Source organism: Bemisia tabaci, chromosome 6 (genome assembly GCF_918797505.1).
Source record: "Bemisia tabaci chromosome 6, PGI_BMITA_v3".
NCBI classification, from domain to species: Eukaryota; Metazoa; Arthropoda; class Insecta; order Hemiptera; family Aleyrodidae; genus Bemisia; species Bemisia tabaci.
The window spans coordinates 36,737,809-36,759,393 of record NC_092798.1 but is presented as its reverse complement, the minus strand read 5'-3'; the positions used below and the strand labels follow the sequence as shown (position 1 = coordinate 36,759,393).

The 21,585-nt window shown below is 39.4% G+C and overlaps 1 protein-coding gene across 2 annotated transcripts; it reads left to right on the top strand.

The window, feature by feature from the left end:
• Positions 1–460: 460 nt before the first annotated feature.
• Positions 461–17,216, top strand: LOC109036976 (facilitated trehalose transporter Tret1). 2 transcript variants are annotated; one of them, XM_019051432.2, is made up of 5 exons: positions 461–934; positions 2,645–2,780; positions 3,415–3,600; positions 8,524–8,972; positions 14,887–17,216. In XM_019051432.2, the coding sequence occupies exons 1-5, from the start codon at positions 875–877 to the stop codon at positions 15,511–15,513; spliced, it is 1,458 nt and encodes a 485-aa protein (XP_018906977.2). In that variant the 5' UTR covers positions 461–874; the 3' UTR covers positions 15,514–17,216. The 2 variants fall into 2 exon arrangements, with proteins under 2 accessions (XP_018906977.2, XP_018906978.2); XM_019051433.2 differs by lacking the exon at positions 461–934 and having other exon boundaries at positions 2,645–2,776.
• The last annotated feature ends 4,369 nt before the right edge of the window (positions 17,217–21,585 follow it).

Genomic DNA, 21,585 nt, shown 5'->3' with positions numbered 1-21,585 from the left:
TCCCTGGCATTTGGCTCAACGTCGCAGAATTTTAATTAAAGCCATGCTTATATTACTGATTTGTCCTTCCTTATAAATGGAGTAAGTTTATCAGAAAGGAACCGAACCATATTTTCGAAAACAATAATTTAAGAATATTTTTGAGTTCCTCCGGTCGTTTATTTTCACCTACCAAATCTGAAGGTCGAAAAAAAGAAATTAATTTGTGAAAAGAGGGGTTAAAGTTTATTTTTTACAGCGAGCTTTTTGCAGGAATAAAAGTTTAAAGCTCTTTTTCTCCGTTTCAACTTAATGTGTGTTAACTCCTATCTGATAAATTAGGTCCAAATACCAAACGAGGATAAATATCTAGCAATATAAGATATCCGATTGCCTCCACTACTCGTCGGAGCCCTCAAGTAATGAAGCTTCTCTCGGCCTGACATTTCCATAAATAATTGCGCAATATGACGCGCGTAAGCAGAGCCTGATTATTAGTTAAATTTTCGCCGCCTCTCCCGAGCATCCGAGAAAAATTATTATCCAACGCATACGGTAATTTCCGCCGGTCGTTCTTGCTCAACCATCGGGTTTCCACAGGCAGTCTCCTAGGTTTTCTCGATCCGCGACCTGTCATCACGTGGCTTGTTTGGATGCAAGATTGATAGCTGTCAATCCTAACGGTATCTCGCACGCGCGCGCATCATGGACTCATCTCGTTTCGACCCTGATCTTGGAATCTCCCGCGTAAATGAGATCAGTTCTATTGCATGCGGTACCCTCGCGATATGGTGACTTGATTCCGCGATGCGAAGGTTCGACGGTGAACGGTGTTTTATTCGAGTCAAAGGATATTTTCGATAGTTTAAAATACAGTGTGGGTGGCTGACTAAAAATGAGGACTAAAAAAGGAGAGGACCCTGAGACTTTGACTTGGAATTGCTGGTTTCGGACCGTGAGTTCTCGTTGTTTTGATATTGTATTTACGCTTCAGTAGTCAAACCTATGAGAAACTTTATGCAGGAATAATTACACCTATTTTCCAGTTTCTAAATGCAAATGATTATTTTTAAACGGTCAATAATGAAAGATGTGCACTGCCCAAACGCAATTCTTGAAAAATATAAAACAAAAACAAGCAGAAAAATCCAACATGAATATGTTGGAAAAGCGTGCCGAATAACTAAAATGTTGGACACATACCTACTATTTTCACGTCTTTGTTATTTGCATCAATTGGTACTTTTTGCTAAATTTGGGAGAAAATATTGATTCATGAACGTTGAATGTAAATTGATTTTAAAGATTCCGTCCAATTATCTTGATTTTAAGCTGATATGCGGCATTTCGCACGACCGTGATTTGGGCGAACTGCCGTGCATCGAAATCGCGTTGAGTTAATCTCTTTGGATTTCGAACTGTAACTTCTCTCCTATTCGGCCGATTTTTACAAATGAGGTCTCTTTTTATTTGTACTTTAACGGAAAGTAAGGAAAAACTCGCTAAATAGACGGAAAACAATTTTTGTGAAAATTTGGTGGATCCTGGCGTCACGGTGAATGGTTAATCGGGCGTGGAAGATAATAGGTTCGACGAGGCGACCCTCTCCTCGCCGTCTTTTATTGCCTTGCTCGAAACCTGACACCCAAAGCTATATCGGGAGATAACTGCAGTGGTTTGAGTGGATTTCTGCAGGGGCCACGGTTAGTACATGGTATAAAGAGTCACGAGGCTCATCACAGATTGCACTTGCAGTGCAAGACGCTCATTGGCTAAACAGTTTTGGCGGGAAAGAAGGTTCTAGAGTTGAGTCCTCCGAGCGTAAGAAAGCTTCTATGAGGTTTTTGTCAAATGAAATAATACGGTTTTGACAGGAAAATGTTCTCAAGGGTTCCCCATTAGCAGTTCATTCGGTTTTATGGTAAGAGACCATCAGGGCTTGACAGTATAATGGTTCAAAGACAAGAAAACGGGTCCGAGGAAAAAAATATTTGGACGGCCCGTTGAATAGCATTGGTTGATCGGTGTGCTGTACTATGGTACATCCGAGTGATTTCAAAAAGCGAGCCCTACTGGCACGCTTAAAAATCCAAAGGCACATGTTTCCACCCCGACATTAAACAGCTGCTTACCTTTAGCGCTTGAATGGGGAATGAGGGGGCTTTCTAGATTGAGGAACATACGTGAGAGGTATTATTTTCCAAAATGAAACACTCGAATAAACGTGTGTAAACAATTTATACACATGAAGCAATGTACCCGCTATGAGTGCTTTCAACCCAGTCTCTCGCGTACTTGGGTTCAAATAAAGAATTGAAGCGCGTGAATATGTTTTTTTGAAGTCTGATTACAGTTGTATCATTGAACACACACAAAAAAAACTACGGGTAGTAGCATGATGTGTTGTCAGAAAAAAATTGATCTGTTTTTAACCATAAGCGGTAAAACCAAGGAGCCAGAGTGAGGTAAACTAAATGTTGCGTTTTCCACAATCTTTATTCTAAACCAAATTTCTCTTCAATGAATTGTCGTCATTCAGATTTATTTCCGATCTGAGATAACACTTAATCCTCCGAATTCGGATATTTGTAGGTTATAATGTCTCTGACAGGTATCGCATAAGATGCTCAGATTTGAAGTGATTCTTTTTTTCCCAAATTTTCAGCTGTTTGCTGGCAGTGCTGCATTGGTTCTGTATGTTTTCATTGGGATAAATGAGGGCCTGTCAGCCGTGATGTTGGCTCAATTCAAAAAGAAGGACAGTTTCATACGCGTCTCAGAGGATCAGGAAACATGGGTAGGTATGTAAAGATTTACGACGGAACTGAAATAGCACAAGAAAAGTTTTGTAAAAGAATTAATTACTCAACTTCGACGTTATTTATCAAAAGACATCTATTTATACGTTGAGTTTGGAAAAAAAGACGTATCCTATTGGAAACTGGGAGCTCTGGGCATATCGCAACTTCCTCTTTCTCTTTTACCAGAATTTTTTGTTACTTTGCTTATCTCAGCCACTAAAAGATGCCTTATATAGTAAATTATGCACGTTCTACACAAAGTAAGTCTGGTATATTAGCTCCAAAGTTTTTGCAAAGATGGTTATCATTTCCTTTTTAGCGGCAACTCTCTAATTTCCGTCTCCCTCCATAAAACGTTTTAATATTTAGAAAAATGAGAGAGATTCGCGTCTTTAACCGTGCTTTCAAGTCTCACCGTTCAAAATACTTAAAAACTGCTGATTTACTTTCCGGCTTTGCATGCGTATTCAATTCCAAACGAATCCAAAATTTACTTAAACCAAAACAGCATGACTCCAGGATTACAGCTTTTTGAATTTTTCTCGAAGTTTGACACAGTTTAGACAGGAGAATTCGTTTCGATAATGTTCAATACGTTTAGTTGATCTTCTTGCTTGTTGATTTCGTTTCGCAGCCAGTTTGGGAATTGTGACGGCTCCAATCGGCGCTATTCTGATCGGACCGTTTGTAGATGCATTTGGGCGAAAAGTTGGAATCCTTATTTTCTACCTCACCATTGGATCCGGTTTTGGAGTGATCGCACTGTCCACGGATGTCACGCAGATTTACATCGGCCGCATCATCTGTGCATTTTGCGAAGGCTAGTAAGCAACTCTCTCAATTTTCATTTTTTCAAACTTGAGCCGGAATCACACGCTGAATATGGGAGCTGAATGTGGCTGGAATGTGGAGATCATCGGTCCGATGCTTGAATTTAGGTGCCGATGATATTTTTACATGTTCCTATCCCCCCCTTCCCCCCACCAAAAAAAATGTTAATTTGAGCACAGCACAGTATATCTTGAGCAAACTTAACCTTAAGTTCTCTTAAATTTCAAAACTAAGAGACACCTCAACGCATGTTTATGACAGCGCAGAGATACAACTATTCATACTTGATGGATGTCCGTATTGCATCTGCAAAATCGAAGGCGTAATAGCGAAAGGCGTGCACCTGCAATGCTCCGCTCTATTCTGCCAATTAGGTGTTCTGAGGTGTCGCTCAGATTGGGGGGAAACAAGGCCAGATTACGTCTCTCCTATTTTCGGGTTTTATGAAACTCGATTTTTTTTTTCAATTCGATTTCTGATTCTCTTTCATGGCGTATCAACAGATATATCGACGGCGTAAGTCCGCGATCACATATATCGTTTGCGGTGTCTGAAAATCTCCGCCTCTATGTTATTTTTCTAAAGGAAATCGACATCATTCCTTGAAGTTTATGCATAATTTTCCTCGCACAGAGAGGATAAATCAAAGTAGTTTTAAAAAATTGCCGTTGAGTAGTTTTCCGTTTAAAAAATAAAGTATGACAAGAAGTCTGCGACGTCGCAAATCGAGTTATTTGATTCCGCGACTTACACCGTCGATATGTTGAAAGCACGTGACCTAAAGCTAAAGCCACGTGTTTTAGCGAGCTACGGGTCAATCTAACCTGGCTAGGGCATGTAAGGGTTAAAGAGTTTTCATACTTTACGTAACGCATTAAAAATGAACGAGATCTGATTCGATATCATAGTAGGGCGGTTTGCAAAACAGTTTTAAAAAATCGTCGGAAATTTAAAAAAAAAATGGGGAAGAAACCTCAGCTCCTTTTACGCTGTATATAAAAATCACATTGAGAAAGATCATAGCTCGCATTGGAATCGTTAAATTTCAATTAGAATATACGAAAGATGTGGCCTTAATGTAAACCACAGACTACCCTGCAGCCAGAATCACCTTCAGTGTGGCTAGTGTTTATTTTTTTTCATAAGAATGCATACTAGAGAGGATGCGTCGATAAAAGAAGAACACATTTCAACGGCTTGTTATTGATTGGATTCCAGATATAATTGGTATTTACTTGGACTGCACAGTATTATTATTACAGAGACGTGTTGCGAGTTGAACAAACAAGAAAATTAAGACGTAAAGTCAATTAAAGACGAAAAAATTGTTGTTACGTCAAGAGGTCCCGCCATTGGCTATGTGCTCAGGCACCATGTTCAAAATGAAGTCCCCGAAAAAGGCTTTGTCAGGTGTAAATGCATCCGAATCACGCGGTAATTTTATTCATCTCTCTCTTGACCGGTATTCATAACAACTGCAGGTGTTCATTGTATAGGAAAATTCTAGAGGTTATCATATGAAAGCACGACTGCTTATAAACTTCAAGTAAATTACATAGTTTGAGTAAAGCCAGGCTAGGTTAACTTAGTGCTGGAAAGCTACCTGCACGTAAAGTCGTTACCCCCACACAAGGACATAACTACATTTCAATGTTGTAAAATATCCACTCACAAATTACATATCTACCGGGAAAATCATTGGAAATTCTAATTAAAAATTTCACTGATTTCTTCTCCATTCTCGTGCAGAAATCAGAGACTTTCGATAAAAATTGCACAGGTACATTCATGTAAACAATTAATTTGTTTGAGTCAATTTTGCAACCTTGGAATCGAATTATGTTCCTTCGTCCAGGTAACGACGGGTATGTATGATGAATACTACGAGGACTTTGATTACTCTCACCCAAAATTTAACCTGGGTTCAAAATCAGTCGTCCCCCCCACTTTCTCTTGTGCCACTGCCTAAAAAGGATTCCATGTACGGATTGCAAAATAAATAATAGAAATAAATAAAATCAGTCCTTGGCCTCACGGAAAAAATAAAATGTTGATTTAGCATTTATAATCCTGGAAAAATGTGCGAGATGTTTCAAATACTGATTTTACATTAAAAAACGCTAACTTTACTTTTGGATATGTTAATTTAACCGTAGCCCTAGTTAAGTTAGCATTTTTTTCATGTAAAAACAGCATTTGAATCTTCTCGCACATTTTTTTAACATTATAAATGATAAAGCAACATTTAATTTTTTCCGTGCTCTTTCAGGGTCCAAAAATGCTCTCACGGGTAGTCCTATTTTGACCATGATAAGCAGAAATGAACGAAGCCACATCAACGGTTATAGGACATTTTGTCAACGATTTTTTGTCCGCACACCTGTTTTTTCCAGTAATTTACGTCTACGCGTTTTTTCGGCACGGGAGTTTTGGTCCACGTGCCAGTTCAGGCCCAAAGTTATTTGGCCCACATGCAAATACAAACGACAATTGCTCACGACGTTTTTGGATGAAAATGTAAAATGTCTTGGAAGAATGAGGGTTTGCTTGTTTTTTTTTTGTTTTGTCTGTTTGGTCCAACGGAGAATAATATATGTATAGTTGAGAGTTTTGGTAAAAATGGGGGAGCGTCAATTCCATGAAACAAAATTCACTAAAACTCTCTACACCTCTTTAATGTAACAGGACTTAATTATCTTTCAAGATTTTCCCACCTTGTTATACCTGAACCGGATAAACATCTATATTTGCCTTAGCTAAAGGCTCTTTGATTTTTCCTGTGTACGATAAGTATCTTGATTTATTTTGCGAGGAAAGATCTTTACTTTTAAAGGATGCCTGCTGTCATTCTTAATACGTTCAATTTCGTATAATATTGTGCAACATCTCTGTTGTGAAATAGTTGCTTCAGGCGCTGCCGCACGGCGGGCGGGCAGCCCGCACGAAACGCGCATTGGCGCCTACAAACCTAAGTGGATACTTCAAGCATTGTGCAATGAGTGAAGTATCCACTTAGGTTTGTAGGCGATAGTGAGCCTCTCGCGCTGGCCGCACGCCGCTCCGCTCTCTTTGGCTTTACCTACTATTTATACTCGCATGGTCAGCGTTTTTTCACTCAGGATTTTGAAATGTTTGCACACTCTGCATCGATTATTCTCATTTAAATTGATGGGGAAAAAATATTTATCAATTTATCAAAGGAGAATAATAATATAATGTGTGTTTTTTAAATATTGGTGGTTTCGTGTCAAATTGAATGATTTCCAAAGCACTTTAATTTTTTCTTTTACATTTTGTCCTTTTATTGTGCTGCAGCGAGATGTACACGCAACCGAACGCTCAAAATTTGACGTATTTGACTCTAAAAGATCGATGCACTAATGGGTTAAAACTAAAGATTGCGTACTTCTTGGTTTTTTCCCCTCTTTTATTCATGTTTGCAGTTTCTGTCAGCATAGCTGCAGTTCATTGAGATTAATGTCGCTTGGAAAATGTTTTACAAATATTTGTCACGATTTAAAAATATAAATGTTTTAAAAATGAAGTAATAAAATCGTAAAGAAAAAATTAAAAAAATAAAAATAATTACCTATACACATATAATGTATATTGCACATCGAATATTTTAAGGATAGAAATGAAACCAAATATTCACCTATGACAATTTAAAAAGACGCTTCAAAAGGAGAAAGTAGTAACATTTCATTTAGAAAATGAGCAACCATAACAATGCCTCCTTCTCTCTCAATTCCTCATTTTCATATTGTCAATATAATTTTACATACCGACTAAAATATAACGCTTGAACCAAGTAACCGTTGCTTATTTTACGTGTAGGCATAAACTACTGGACAAAAAAGGTGCGCGGACAAAAAATCGTTGACAAAATGTCCTGAAACCACATCTACTATTGCCAAACACAATCGGGCAATTTAATCTTTTACAGGGGAACGTTTCTGCGGTTCTCTTGAAAATTTCAAGGAATTTATCACGCACTATGCAGAAAATTCACCGAATTCTGCACAAAAATCCGCACAACCGTTTTCATGTAAAAATTAAATTGTCCAATTAACAACCATCTTCATGCAAAAATTAAATTGTCCAATTTTTAGCAACAGCTGATGCGGCTTGGTTCGTTCCTTTCCACGTAGCGCGGTCCAGTTTACATACCTACAAGCCGCTTTTATAGCGCTCTTTGATGCTCCACTACATTCTGCCACCCAAACCCCCTATCCTCCCAAAGCCCTTCAGAGAGTTGGCACTACTGTCTTCTAATTTTCACCGAAAATAAACAAGAATAACTATCCTAATGGTTACGATTTAGAATCTGGGATCGTGGTTTTTTTCCGTAAAAAGAAATAAAGGAAAATAGGCCTAAGTATAATAACGCGACGAAATTACCAATGATTTCAATTAAAATCGTGCATAAAATTGTTGTAAATTTTTCAGAGAATCAGCGCGTATCTTTTGAAAAATATTGAATGCATGTGAAGCATTAACCGTGGTTTGCAACATTGCAATCTAGGTAAATAAGCTCCTTTTCGCGTGGAACCATTGATATTTGAGTTCGTTTACGGCAGGCGTGACATACAACTATTTGACCACAGGAGTAAGCATGTTGCAGCCCCGCCGGATTGAAGGCGCGTCAAATTGCGAAGATGTCTTGACCGCCCTGTCGACCCTCGCTGGCGGGACGAACGCTAAAATCGCTGCGACACTTAGACGACGCGTCATTATTTATGAACATCATTTCTTCTAAAACCCCCTGTCGCCACCCGTTCACTAGGCGTCCCCCTCGTCTCCTCCCAGGAGGAACCCAATACGCACCTTCTTCAGCAGCCTTCCTTCTTAAAGACGGGGTCTATTTTAACCTCACCTACTCGTCACTTAGACAGTGTCCTTCTTTTTCCAGGTTTCAAAGCATGCGCAGTGGTCTACATCGCGGAGATCTGCACCCCGACTCAGCGGAGTCTCTTCCTCTCGGCGATCTCCACCATGTTCTCCGGAGGCGTCCTCATCTGCACGGTCATGAGCGCCTTTGTCTCTTGGAACTCGGCCTGTCTTGCCTACAGCCTGGCCGCCTTCGCCTTTGCGGGCGTCCAGTGGTTCGTCCCCGAGTCTCCCGGGTGGCTCTACCGGCACGGGAGAGAGGACGAGGCGCTCCGGAGTCTGGAGCGGCTCGGAAGGAGCAAGGCGGATATCCTTCGGGAGATGGACGACCTGAAGGAACGCAAGAGCAACCAGGAGAAATTGGAGCTTAAGTCGTTTTTCGAGCCGATCGTGTGGAAGCCGTTTGTGATTTTGTCGATGTTTCACGTCCTGCAATTTTCGACGGGGATCTACGATATTATCTACTACCAGGTTTGTGGAACTTTCTCGTCTAAGTTTTCGACTTCATGAAACTGTGCACTGGGGAAAAAAACACATTGGAGCTAGAGTCCAGACTCTTAAAAACATCGACAAGAAAAAGTACTCTTGATTCTATCAGAGTCTAGTTTAAATCAAGAACCAAGCCTCTTAATTTGAGCGGATTTCTTTTTGATTGAAGCAAAAATCTGATTGAATCAAGAGCATTCTTTCTTGTCAATGTTTTTAAGAGTCTGGAATCTAGATTCAATGTGTTTTTTTTCCAGTGTGTGAAACCGTTGGGATTATTTGGACCACGTTTAACAGAAAAGAACCAAGCCATATCAGATATTGCCAAAAACTGAGCAATTTAATTTTTTACAAGAGAACGTTTGTGCGGATTCTTTTGAAAATTTTAAGGAATTTGCTCCAAACTAAGGAGAAAATTCACTGAAATTTGAATGAAAACCTGCGCAGCCGTTTTCATATAAAAAAATTAAATTTTCCAATGAGATTTGGCAATAGCTGATGTGGCTTGGTTCCTTTCTGTTGAACGCGGTCCATTTCTGAAGAACGTGTGGTGACATATTTCCCGGATTCTTTCTGTGAATTGAAGAAAAAATGATTTAATTAATCATATACGACAAATTGACCAACATAGCTCAAGAGGCTAAATAACGCTCCACTTATCGCGGTTTAAAAGTGCCGCGGATTTGAATTGTTTCATTCCAACCAACACCGATCCAATTTAGCCGTATTGCCAAACATAGCGCCAATAAAAGACCTTTAAAACATTTTTATTATGATTTAATATTTTTTTTTTAATCGGACGTGGAATAAAACATCAAAAACCGACATAATGTTCTCCCTCATCTGAGAGAGCTTAGTGGACAATGCAACGTCCCTACCGCGGATAACGGGGACACTCCGCTTATGCTCATGCGCGGACAAATAACTGAAATAAACACACCTGTATTCTAATATGTTTACCGGTGATTTTCTAGGCGATGTAGCACCATTGTTCTTTACAAGATGATTTGTAAACACGAGTGGAAACATCGTGGTCTTTACATGTCAATTGTCACGTAAACGCCACTTGGAGGACCCTGTTAAGAATAATCCCATCTTTCAAGTGATTTTGCGGCTTAATTCTCTCCGGTGAAAAGTTGTGCCTTGGCAGCATCATACTGCATTCATATTTACATTTCTTTTCCCCGAAAACCGGTCAAGTACGAGCAGGGCTACGTTTTGAAGTATTTATTCCCCGTTATTACTGAAACTACGTGAAATAGTCTAGTAGCTCCGCGTGAGGCACTATAGTATGTTTTAAAATAATTTTTATCTGTTTTTATAGACTAAAAAAAGAACATACGAGTTTTTCTTTGTGCTTGAAATAGTGATAATATATTCAGAATCTTGCCTTCACATGCGAAAAGAAAACTGATGATCTTTGTCCATACTGTATTTAGTCCTTGTGCCCTACAGTATATCCATTCGGGAAAATAGAGATTTTTCTCCTAGAATTCACGAATTTATCTTTGTTTGCTGGGCTCAGATTACTTTTGATAATGTTACAGAATAACATAATTATTAATCTCTAAATGCCAATTTTAAAATCAAACCTGTTTCAATTTGAAACATCTGTTCCAAAAAAATTTAAATTTAAGATCTTGCCTACGGTTTCATTTTTGTGCTTAATGGTGGAGTAAAACATTAATTAATTATTCAATAACTTAATCCCGTCCTCCTTTAGTTGCGCCCTAAATTACATTTTTGAGAACGTCGATTTTTCAATTCTACAGCTTTAAATTCCAAAAATGTGCTCATACGTGAAAAACAGTGATAAGGAAAAACCAATGGTTACCGGATCAGACACAAACAGCCAAGCCTCTTTAACGAATGTTCACAAGAACTACCGATCTTTCAACATATTTTTAACATGTGCCCAAATCGTTGGTGTGCTTTTGGTGCTCCTCGTGCTGTTATGGACCACATATTTCAGAGCAGGATTTGCCTGGCACTCGGACCGCCACCTCCAGTTCAACTGGCACTACTTCCTGTCTATACTTGGAATGGTCTACCTCTTCGGAAACGGTTTGCTAACGTACAGAACATTCAGACACTGGAAGAAACCAAACTTGAAAATCAACCATGCGATCATCCTTTTCGTGTCACTTATCGTTTCGGCAGCCGGGCTTTATGCTGCGTACGATTCCAGAAATCTGGCGGTACCCCCGAAACCACATGTCAACACGGTTCATAGCTTATTCGGTTTCATAGCTTTCGTTGGTTTCGCGTTGCAGTGGGTTGTATCTGTGATCGTGTTTTTTGTTCCGCGTTTGGCTAGAGTGCGGTACTTGATGTTTCCGTTTCATACTTATTTCGGACTCGCGATTTTTATGATGGCTTGTGCTGCTGCTGTTCTTGGTTTTGGAAAAGCAGGGACGGGCTCAGCTGGGAAAATGTTGGTTATAACGGAAAGCACTCTCGTCAAGTTGATCAGTCTGATCGTATTTATGTTTGCGTTTATTGTTGCGTTTCTGGTCATCCATAATCCGTACAAGCGATTGCCAAGGCCATGATCAACCTCAAAGGTAAAGTTCTGATCCCTCATTAAAAATTAATAAATAATATTTTTTCAGCAAAATATTGCTCTCCGGAGGGGTTTTTAGATTTATCAGATGGATTACACATAATACATATAGCAAAAATCACCTGTCAGAGCTATTCAGGTGTGTCTGAAAAAAAATTCGCGCATTGTAATCCATTTGGACAAAAGGCTATTGATAAACTTTACCCGATTCAACTTTCGAACATTGGCCTTATTCACTCGCTCGTTGGAATTTAAAAGATATCGATTCAAGTTTTCCTGTTTCCCTCATGTTTTATTTCATTTTTGTTTTTTCGCAAACCTTTCGCATTTTTTGGTAACAAAAACAAGCTCAATACTCTGGCATATTCTTCTTCTGAATAAAGGATTTCGAATAATGAATCACTTTTCGCACAGACAAATGAGAACAATTCATGGATGCATGTGCGAGAGTTAAAATCGTAGAGCTCATGTTTTTAGATTTCTGTACATTGAAAACTAAAATGTCAAAAATAAACCCACAAACTGAGAGTCACAGGTCTAAAGACGTGAGGTATTCGAAGGATACCATCATGCAACAATATTCTTCTCCTCTTCATTCCGCAAAAAAAAAATGCTGATGCTCCAATGTAATTCTTACATTCTAAATCCCAAAATATTGTAAGCACAGTTTTTTCACTAAATTGTCTCAGATTTTGTGCTGAAAATGTATTCACTCGCAAGTTATTCAGTTACACAAGTCTAAAGTCTCATTTTATGAGTCTGGAAGGTGAAAAAAGAACGTGATGCGTAACTTGTTGCGTTAGGTCTATTTGAAGGCGTTTTTACGGGAATTTTCAGACTTAAGCCAGCGTTGCTTTTTTGTAGCACTTCAACCTTTATAGTTTCTCAGAATTCCCCTGATCAATTCGTTTATTGCAAAACTCATTTAACTTAGGATAAAATTGAAAAATATACGTAATCATTCCTAAGTCAATTGGAGGTCATTTCGACGCGTTGTCGTTGCGTTTCTCTTCAAATATGGCTTACTGCCCGAGACAAGTCTTGATTATTTTATAATCAATAGATGAAGTGAAAAACTGTACAAATTTACTGCTAGTAACCGAACTAGCATAGTATTCAACGCAAACAATTGAGAAACATGGATACATCGAGGTCTAAAGTAACTGAGATGACCATCGATTTAGCAACTGATTAGAAAATAATGGATAACTCGATTGAAAGGTTGTATAATCTCAGAGGTGTCAATGTAGCTATTTTGGCCACTTCCGCCATCTTAGTTCATGAATTTTTATAATTTTACTAAAAACTGCGACTTATACGTCAAAAAATGCCCTCTGACACCAAGTTTCTCAATAATCAATCGATCAGAAGCCGAGGCCGAGATAGCAATTAGGCCACATCCACCATTTCGGATTTTCAAATTTTGAAAATTTGGGTCGAAAGTAAAGTTTCTCATTATAAAATGTGACCCACTACCAAGTTTCACAAAAATCGATCGGGCAGGAGCCGCATATTGCAAGGTTAGTAGGACTCTCCGCGGTGGTAAGCGGTACTCGTCAATTTACAAACGGCAGTGCGCCTTCAATTTCGTGTGATACTGTGCCACACTTCCGTGGTGGAATAGTTGCTCAGTGCGCCTTCAACGGAATCGCTCTGACTTGATGGCGGGTGCTTACGATTAAACCGCTGAAATTACACCCTAGCTGTGCGCAGTTACACATTTTCTCATAACCCTAGGCGAGGTAAAAACCATTCAGACCTCAATTTACGACGTTGTAAGTTTTCAAGTAAGCCTTAATTATTATGAGATAAGATGAAAAATATTAATTTAATTTTTGAATTGAAAACTACTCAACGTTAATTCTTGACAACTTTCATGATTTTTCCTCCTTGCGCGAAGCAAATCCAGAAAACAATTCATCACGGAATGATTTTGATTTGTTCTCTTTTAAGAAAATAAAAAAGGAGCAGAGATACTTAAACACGACACACGAAAGAAATGGCTTAGAACTTCCACAGTCGTGTTATTTTTGTATCTCTCACTGTTCTGCTAAGTTAAGGGAGAGTGGTGTAAAAGCCTTCATGCGTTGCCAAATTTCCCTCGAAAAATCACGAGATTTCAGGAAAATTTGTGAATCTTTCTCTTCCAATTTTTCGGAGGATTTCGTGCGTAACTTGGAGGGAGTCTGACAAACTGGAAGGCAAAATATTCAGAACTTTCTTCCGAAATACTTATTTTTGAAAATTTATGGCACAGCCGCGCTGCCGTCACGTCGTCGCGTCGTCGTTCGCTTTTCTCAATTTGATTTAAAAGGCCGATAGCTGAATTCCATGCGTGACTTGTTGCGTTGGATCCATTTGAAGTAGTTTTTCGGGAATCTGAAAGCTCAATGTCTCCGTCTGTTTCATAGCATTTGTATTGCTGTCTCAGGGAAAAACGCCGTATGAACCTTCAGGTGTTGCCAGATTTTCTTTGATAAAGCACGAAACTCCTGGTACACATATGAATAATTTTCCTTCAATTTTTCAGATAACTTTGTTTACAGTTCCACTTAAACTTCCTGAAAATGTTAAGAAAAAATATTCATAACTTGCCTTTAAAATAAACATTTTATCGAAAAAAATGTAACAACTCTCGAATGTTTATATGACGTTTCCTCCTTAGCACAGCAGAGTGCTCGGCATCCCTCCATTTTTCAACAAATCTGAAAATAATTAAGGAGGGGCTCAGGGGGCAAGGCGCTTAAGTGCAGTAATTGCTATTACGAGAAATACGTGTTCGAAGTTTCGTAATTACGTGGTTCCTTATCGCGGAGAGAAAGTTCAAACCGACTCTATGATGCTCAAGAATTGGAATTTGAGTGCGAATTTTTCACAGTAGACGCATTAAGACTATTTTCACTTGAAATCATTAATATCTCAATTTTTCAAGAACTGCACTTATGCGCCTTGTGCTCCAAGTCCCTACATACATACAAGTCGCTTTTACAGCGCACCCGGGCGCTCTGCGACACCTAATCGCCACTCTTGTCTATCGACCCAGAGGTCACCTGGTAAATGGCATCTTGTAGTTTCATCTGGAATGCCACCTATCGACGATTTTGCTGGACATTCCCTATACCATTCCTCCCAGGAGGAACCCAATCTAGTACCTCCTCAGGTAATCTGTGATCTACCATTCGTCGAACATGACCATCGTCAACTTTTTAAGGGGAGTTATTTAGGATTGGGTCAGGGTGGCTACCGCTACCTAGAATACCGGACAAGCTGTTCGGTCACAATTTCATGCACGATTCCTCCAAGCCCCTAAAATGTGATTTTTTTCTTTGATTTTAGGTGGACTTCATCCAAAGCTTAGGCACGACCTACGACCCGATGACCGTCTCCGTGGCCATGTCGACCATCCGCTTCCTCTCGAACGCCACCATCGGCGTCTACGCCAAATCCGTTTCGCGGAAGGGATCAACCGCCCTCTGCGGTTTGGGCATGGCCCTCACCCTCCTCGCCACAGGCGCCTACGAACTCGCCTACCGCGACACGGAGATCCTCGCGAGGCCCTACCAATGGCTACCCATCAGCCTCATCCTCTCCTGCATCGTCGCCTCCAACCTGTCCGTGACCTGTCTCCCCTGGGCCATGAGCGGGGAGATGTACCCCCTCAGGGTCCGCGGGATCATGAGCGGCGCCACGCTGGTCGTTGCGTATTTCGCCTTTTTCTTTTATATTAAGATGTATTATGTGTTCCTCGAGGCGTTGAAGATCTACGGGGTTCTGTTCGTGTTCGCTGCCTGCTCCGTGGTGGTTCTGTTGTTTGGGATTTTTGTGCTGCCCGAAACCCAGGGCAAGAGTTTGCTCGAGGTTGAGTTGGGTTTTGAGAAAAAGGCGAAGAGGAGTGAGAATGTGGAGACTCGGAATGGGAGAGTGGAAAAGGGTGAAAAGTCAGACTTTGTTACTCGTTTTTAGTGCGGATCGACAGAAGTATCCGATTTGAAGTATCTGAGTCTTTTGACTCATGCCTTTTTTTATGTGATGAGAATACCAAACTTTTATTCTATTACCAGAGAAAGTCAGATTGATATTGATGTACATCGACGGTGAAACAACAAAACAACGTATCTCGTTTGTTGCGTTTCAAAATCTCCGCCCTTGTGTTATTTTTTAAGGGGAACCGATTGACATCATTCCTTGAGGTTTTCAAGAATTTTTTTCGCCTGGCAAAAAAAAATCACTCGAGTTATTTTAAAAAATTGACGTTAAGTAACTTTGCTTATAAAAATCGAAATATGACAGGAAGTCTGCAATGTTGCAAACCGAGATACGTAGTTTGGGAGTTTCCCCGTCAGTGGCGTGGCATGCTATGCAATCTATCGATATTTTCCCATTTGAAGCTGTGGTAAATAATCATTAATACTGTGTTCGCTACGAATACCCTGTTTATCGATAATTCTACACAGGTTTAAATGGCCGATCAATCGATATATTGCAAAGCACGCCACGCCACTGTTCCCCGTCGATATGTACTCGTCCACGAGAAAATTGATCTCAGTCCATGGAAATTGGAAATGTATTACTGATACTTTAGCTTAACAGGGTGTTGTTTTAACATCTTGGGGACAAAAAATGCCGGACAATTTGGAGCCAACAGGGACTTACGGCCAATTACAGTTATCCGTTTAAAAATAAGAAACGATATAGCATAGCAAACTCACTTAAAATTCGAATCTTCTTTGCTCACACTGAAAAAAGTTTTCCATAAGATACTATTTTGACTTATAAGCGTTTTTTTTTGTTGAATAAATTTGGTTTTTTATTAGTAAAATCCGACAGTTCCTTTTTTTGAGTTAAAGAAAGTTGCTTTTGCTATCGTTAAGTTTAAATTAGAAAAGATATCATAGCAACGTCTCTTTAACTCAAAAAACTGACCTTAAATTAAAACCGCAAGGATTTAACTTAACTTAAAAACATTTGTAGCATTTGTTCCTTAAAAACAAATTTTGTTAGCGAGAAACGACGCTTCAAGTCAAAATAATATCTCAATTTTTTTTTCCATTTTTTCAGTGCAGGGCACAAAATTTCTGGATCATAATATAACTTTACGTCCGTTTTTAGTAAATAAATAAATAAATTTAAAAAAAAAACAGCTTGCAACTTTCTCTTTGAGGACTGCGGAAAATGTTCCTTAAAAACTCTAAATCTAATTTTGCTGGCAGATTTCAACAACAAATTGGTATTCTGACAAGTTAGCCCCCCTATACTTAGCCTGAAGTCTTTTTTGACGTGGACGGTCATATATCGTAGCTCCTCTGACGTAATGGCGTACCTACATTTCCACGTGAGCCCTATTCTCCATATAACTATGTGCTTTCCAGGGCCCATGTGAAAATCGAGATACGCCCTTGCGTCAAAGGACGATACTCGGAAGTTTCTGTGACATTGCAATAGAATTCAGTAGGTGAAATGAAGAAGATAATTTGCTTAACGCCAATACTGTGTCACTAAGATTAAACAGCAGACCAAAAACATTGAACGACTCTGAGAGAAAATCATAATGATACGTGAAACAATGTAAATGTTTGGTATTTGAATATAATTGTTGGATAGTTAATATTTACATGTTTAATAGCTCTCTGTAAAATCGCGTTTACTTATAAACTTATTGTTTTGTATCCTGTGTGTGTATTTTCCACTAGCTCCACGTCATGACGATATTATCGTGAATTTCTTTGAAAACTTAGAACAGTGAAATACAACACGTTGTTCAAAATTTACGTTGAAAAATCAATGAAAAACAGAGAAATTCATTTCATGAACTTCATTTACGTATAAATATGTGTTACTTGGCTTTAAAGCAATATTATTTGAATTTCAGACTATTTTGGTCTGGATATATTCATTGATTCAATATGTAGCATTGTCCTCCTTTTAAATCATAATTAAGCGTAAAACGGATCGAAAAAAAGCTGGTTTTAAGACTTATTGATGAATCTTGAACTGTAACAGATGTATTGAATCTATATAAATAAAATCGTTGGGGGTTTCACTGTAACGCTTATTTCTGGAGTTCTACCGGACCGATTTCGACGATGCTTGACTCTGGTTAAAGCCCTTGACGTCCCGATGTCCGCAAAATTTTCAGACTTCCAAATTTTTCAGCCTCTTTCGCTTGAGACGCTTTTAAAGCCAAATCCACCCCCCTCCGACCTTAAGTTTCCGAGAGTTGCGGTATGTTTCCGTTGTAACGCCTAATTTGAGAGATCTACCGGGGCGATTTTTACGATTTTTGGGTCGACCGCAAGCTCCTAGCTTCTAGATGCTCGCAAAATTGTCAGACTTCCAAATTTTTCAGACTCTTCTTCCTGAGACGCTCTTAAAGCCAAATCCACCCCCCTCCGGCCTTAAGTTCCCGGGAATTCGTTATGTTCCTGTTGTAACGCCTATTTTGAGAGATCTACCGGGGCGATTTTTACGATTTTTGGGTCGATTGAAAGCTTCTAGCTCCTAGATGCTCGCAAAACTATGAGAATTTCCAATTTTTCAGCCATATCTGTGTAAACCGCTGAGAGATGCAAATAGACCCCTCTCCATATTACTACTACACAGCCTTCACCCAACGCCGAAGGTCAAACTCGGACTCTGTCTCAGCACTGCTCTGTCTGAATAAAAGGAAGCCGCCCCAGCTACGTGGTTCCATAAAACTGTCGAAGCGACGCGATGACATGGGTTTTCCCGTCCTTTTGTCTAACAACCCTCGAGCCCGAGACTGCTCGCTACGGGATCGCAGCCCTATTGTCTCATATGCCAAACAAAATCTGACCCTCAAAATTTAAAGACAGTAAAAATGCAATTTTTTCTATCATTCGGAAATTGTTTTTACAGTGTACATTTTTCGATTCGCGGTGAAATTTTGAGCAGAATGGTGGTCAAACTAATGAAAATACATGATTCTACGGTACACTAAGATCGATACCACAACTGCTGCATTTATAACTTGCTGAACGATATTTCCGTTACTTATCAACATATCACGACGAAATTTAGTTCATTGTAATATACTTTTTTAGCAGAGCGTAAATTTACTGGGAAAGTTGAAATCGAACCCGATGAGAGAAATTTCATCAATTTTTTTGGAGCTCCACTAGGCCGAGCGGGAAGGGAAAAAAGGATGACGAATTGAGATCTATTGCTGTCGCCTGGTCTCCTGACTCCTGACTCATGTCCAGACCTAGCTATTCTTGAGCGCTTTGACGAGATTTTGTCGGCAGACAAGTCAAAACATAATTTTCCGACCAGGGAGCGACATCCAGACCTCGCGCTAATGCTCTCATTGTATTTTTATTGGAGTTATGTCCGAATATTTTGAAAAAAGCCGAAAATGGTCTCTTTTTTAAAGCGCAGTGTTTGCAATTCTGCCCTGCTACGGAAGAACGACATATGAACATTCGAGAGTTGCCAAATTTTCTTCGATAAAAAGTTTATTTTTGAGGAAAATTATGAATATTTTCCCCATGATATTTTCAGACGTTTTAGATTAAATTAACAACAAAATTATCCAAGAAATTGGTAGACAAGCATTCAAAAATTTTCCTGAAATTTAGTGGTTTTCTAGGGGAAATTTGGCAACGTCTGAAGACTCATACGGCGTTCTTCCTTACCACTGCAGAATTATGTTCGTCCCTCCCGTTACCCCTACATCAGCCACCTTTATCGAAGAGCAAAGGAAAACCGTGGGAAAAAAAAGGAAACAAAATGTTTTCAGGACTGAATTGCTTCCTTTGAATTGCTTCCTCTGAGTTGCTCCGAAAATCAGTCTATTCGTGTACGCTGCCAACTTAGCTGCATCCTGCATCTCGAGAGCAACACTGATTAGATTTCGAAATCTCGCGACTTTTTGAGAGGTTGCCCATCGCTCATCTGCTTTCGTCGGATACGTTCTTTTACGGTTATGTTAGTAGATCAATGGGTACTTAACAATATCTGCTCAATTTTTCTTTCTTTTTTCACGGGACATTTCCGATTCGTGAGTGTCCGATATTGAGTGATACTATTTTGCCTCTGTATTCGCGAGATACGTTCTTTTGCGGCCGCGCCAGTCGATGAATGGATATTTAGCAATTTCTATTCATACTTTCTTTCCTTTCTTTTTTTTTACGGAATATCCTCGGTTTTTTAGTGTCCAACCCAGTGCGAGGCTATTGTACACCTGTTTTCGCCAGAAACGTTCTACACAATTTCTACTCATACTTTCTGGGTGCAAATGTGCGAGATTGTTGCGTCCTGTGCATGAAGTTTGTCTCTTTTTAGTGCGTATACTAATTAATGAGTCTAATAATTTACACATTCAAACAATTCACTCGAATTTTTTACGCAGAATGTTCCTTGAGTGAGTAGCTAACGACTAGGAGGAGTAACTCCAAATTTACATGTATTTTGCCGGTCAGTGCCGAGTAACCGAAAATCCTTCTTTTATAAGGTAATACGTTTTGTACCCCGTTCGTTCATACATTTGCGCGAAATTAATTTGAAAATACATTCATTTATATGATTGCCAAATGCATGAGATGCTTTTTTTTCATGTAACATTCGAAATTGTCTCTTTTCTTAAGTCCTAAACTTCTCAACTACTGGCGCCACCCGACGTATGATTGTTTAAGTCTGTAGCTTTGGCGTGGTGTTGGCTGGAGTCCTGGAGGACGCCAGTGAGCTACTCCTCCTGGCCAATACCAAGTGCGCAGGGCTTACATTGTCATATTCCGGAGGGACTTCGCCTTATTTAACTCACAGTTAATGCCCCCCCCCCCCCCCCGAAGAAAAATTCCTTACAGGAAAACTATCCATAATGCTTCTTGGCAATTTCGCGTAATTTCGTTTTTCTTTTGAAAATTTACAAGGAAGATCATTACGGAACTGAAAACAGGTAAACTAATTTAGGAAGGAATGCCTCTCGCATTCATGTATTCAGAAGAGTTCTTATTGGATTACATTACTTTATCATCTTTTTGCATTTACGGCACGGAATACGGCTCGCTTGCGAGCCGTAAGTCACTCGCGAAGCGAGTGACCGGGGGTCCAGGGGGCGGAGCCCCCGGCTAGACGCGAGGCGAGCGAAGCGAGCCACAGCGGCTAGTACTGAATAAACTGCGTCTAGCGATCAGGTTTTTAAAATCCTTCTCAGAAATCACACATTATCATATCAATCTGATGCGTATTCAGTGTTTATCATGTTTGTATCTTATCCTATCCCATTAAATTGTTACAAAAAGACGACGCGGGATTGTCAGACTAAAGAAGAAGTATAGGGAATTTTCAATAGAGTTTGTTTCTCACAGCCATAAATAAATGGACGAATTCACTTTAAATGCAAGGCTAGGGGGTTACGTAAAAAGTTGCATGTGCGCTGGTTTTTGTGAAAGGTGTCTATTATTTTAATCTGCCTCCGAAGTGAATCGCTATTTCATTAAAAGGAGCTACCTCACAAACTTCTGTGGAGCCTGTATTTGCGTGGCAAGAGAGCGCACCTTCTCTTCTGGATCGTCTTGAAAATGATCTTGTTTAGACCATTTTGGCTTGTTTTACTGAGAGCGAAAATCTTTAAATTCCTTAAAATTTTCTTTATTTCAGTAGTGAATACTTTTTTCACTCAAAATTCACGTCTAATGGCGCTTTTTTTCCCCTGATGAATAAACCCACATCCAAAATTAGGAGACTTTAAAGGATGAAAATAGATCCACATAATTCAGAGGTTTTATCATTTCCTCATGAAGTATTTTGTCTTTTACTTTTTTAAACAACTCTGGCAACATTTTTCGATAACTAACATCACGCTTATCAGTCAAAATAAAAAATGTAAGCGGCGGACTGATTCAGATATCATTACAATCTTGTGATAAATTATGTAAGCAGTAATTAAGAATTTATCTACTACCACGATGGTGCATTTTGATTCCGGTATATGTTGGACCTCGCATTGTCAGTCGCTCAGTTCACAGTCAATGCTTGTCGCTACACAGTTACTCTTCAATTCCCTCTCCTTCTGTA

Bases quoted from the DNA above. Each gene is read 5' to 3' on its own strand.
- LOC109036976 (XM_019051432.2), top strand. From the start codon at position 875: ATGAGGACTAAAAAAGGAGAGGACCCTGAGACTTTGACTTGGAATTGC. The intron at 935-2,644 runs GTGAGTTCTCGT...CCAAATTTTCAG, and splicing joins GGAATTGCTGGTTTCGGACC to CTGTTTGCTGGCAGTGCTGC. The intron at 3,601-8,523 runs GCTAGTAAGCAA...TTCTTTTTCCAG, and splicing joins CATCTGTGCATTTTGCGAAG to GTTTCAAAGCATGCGCAGTG.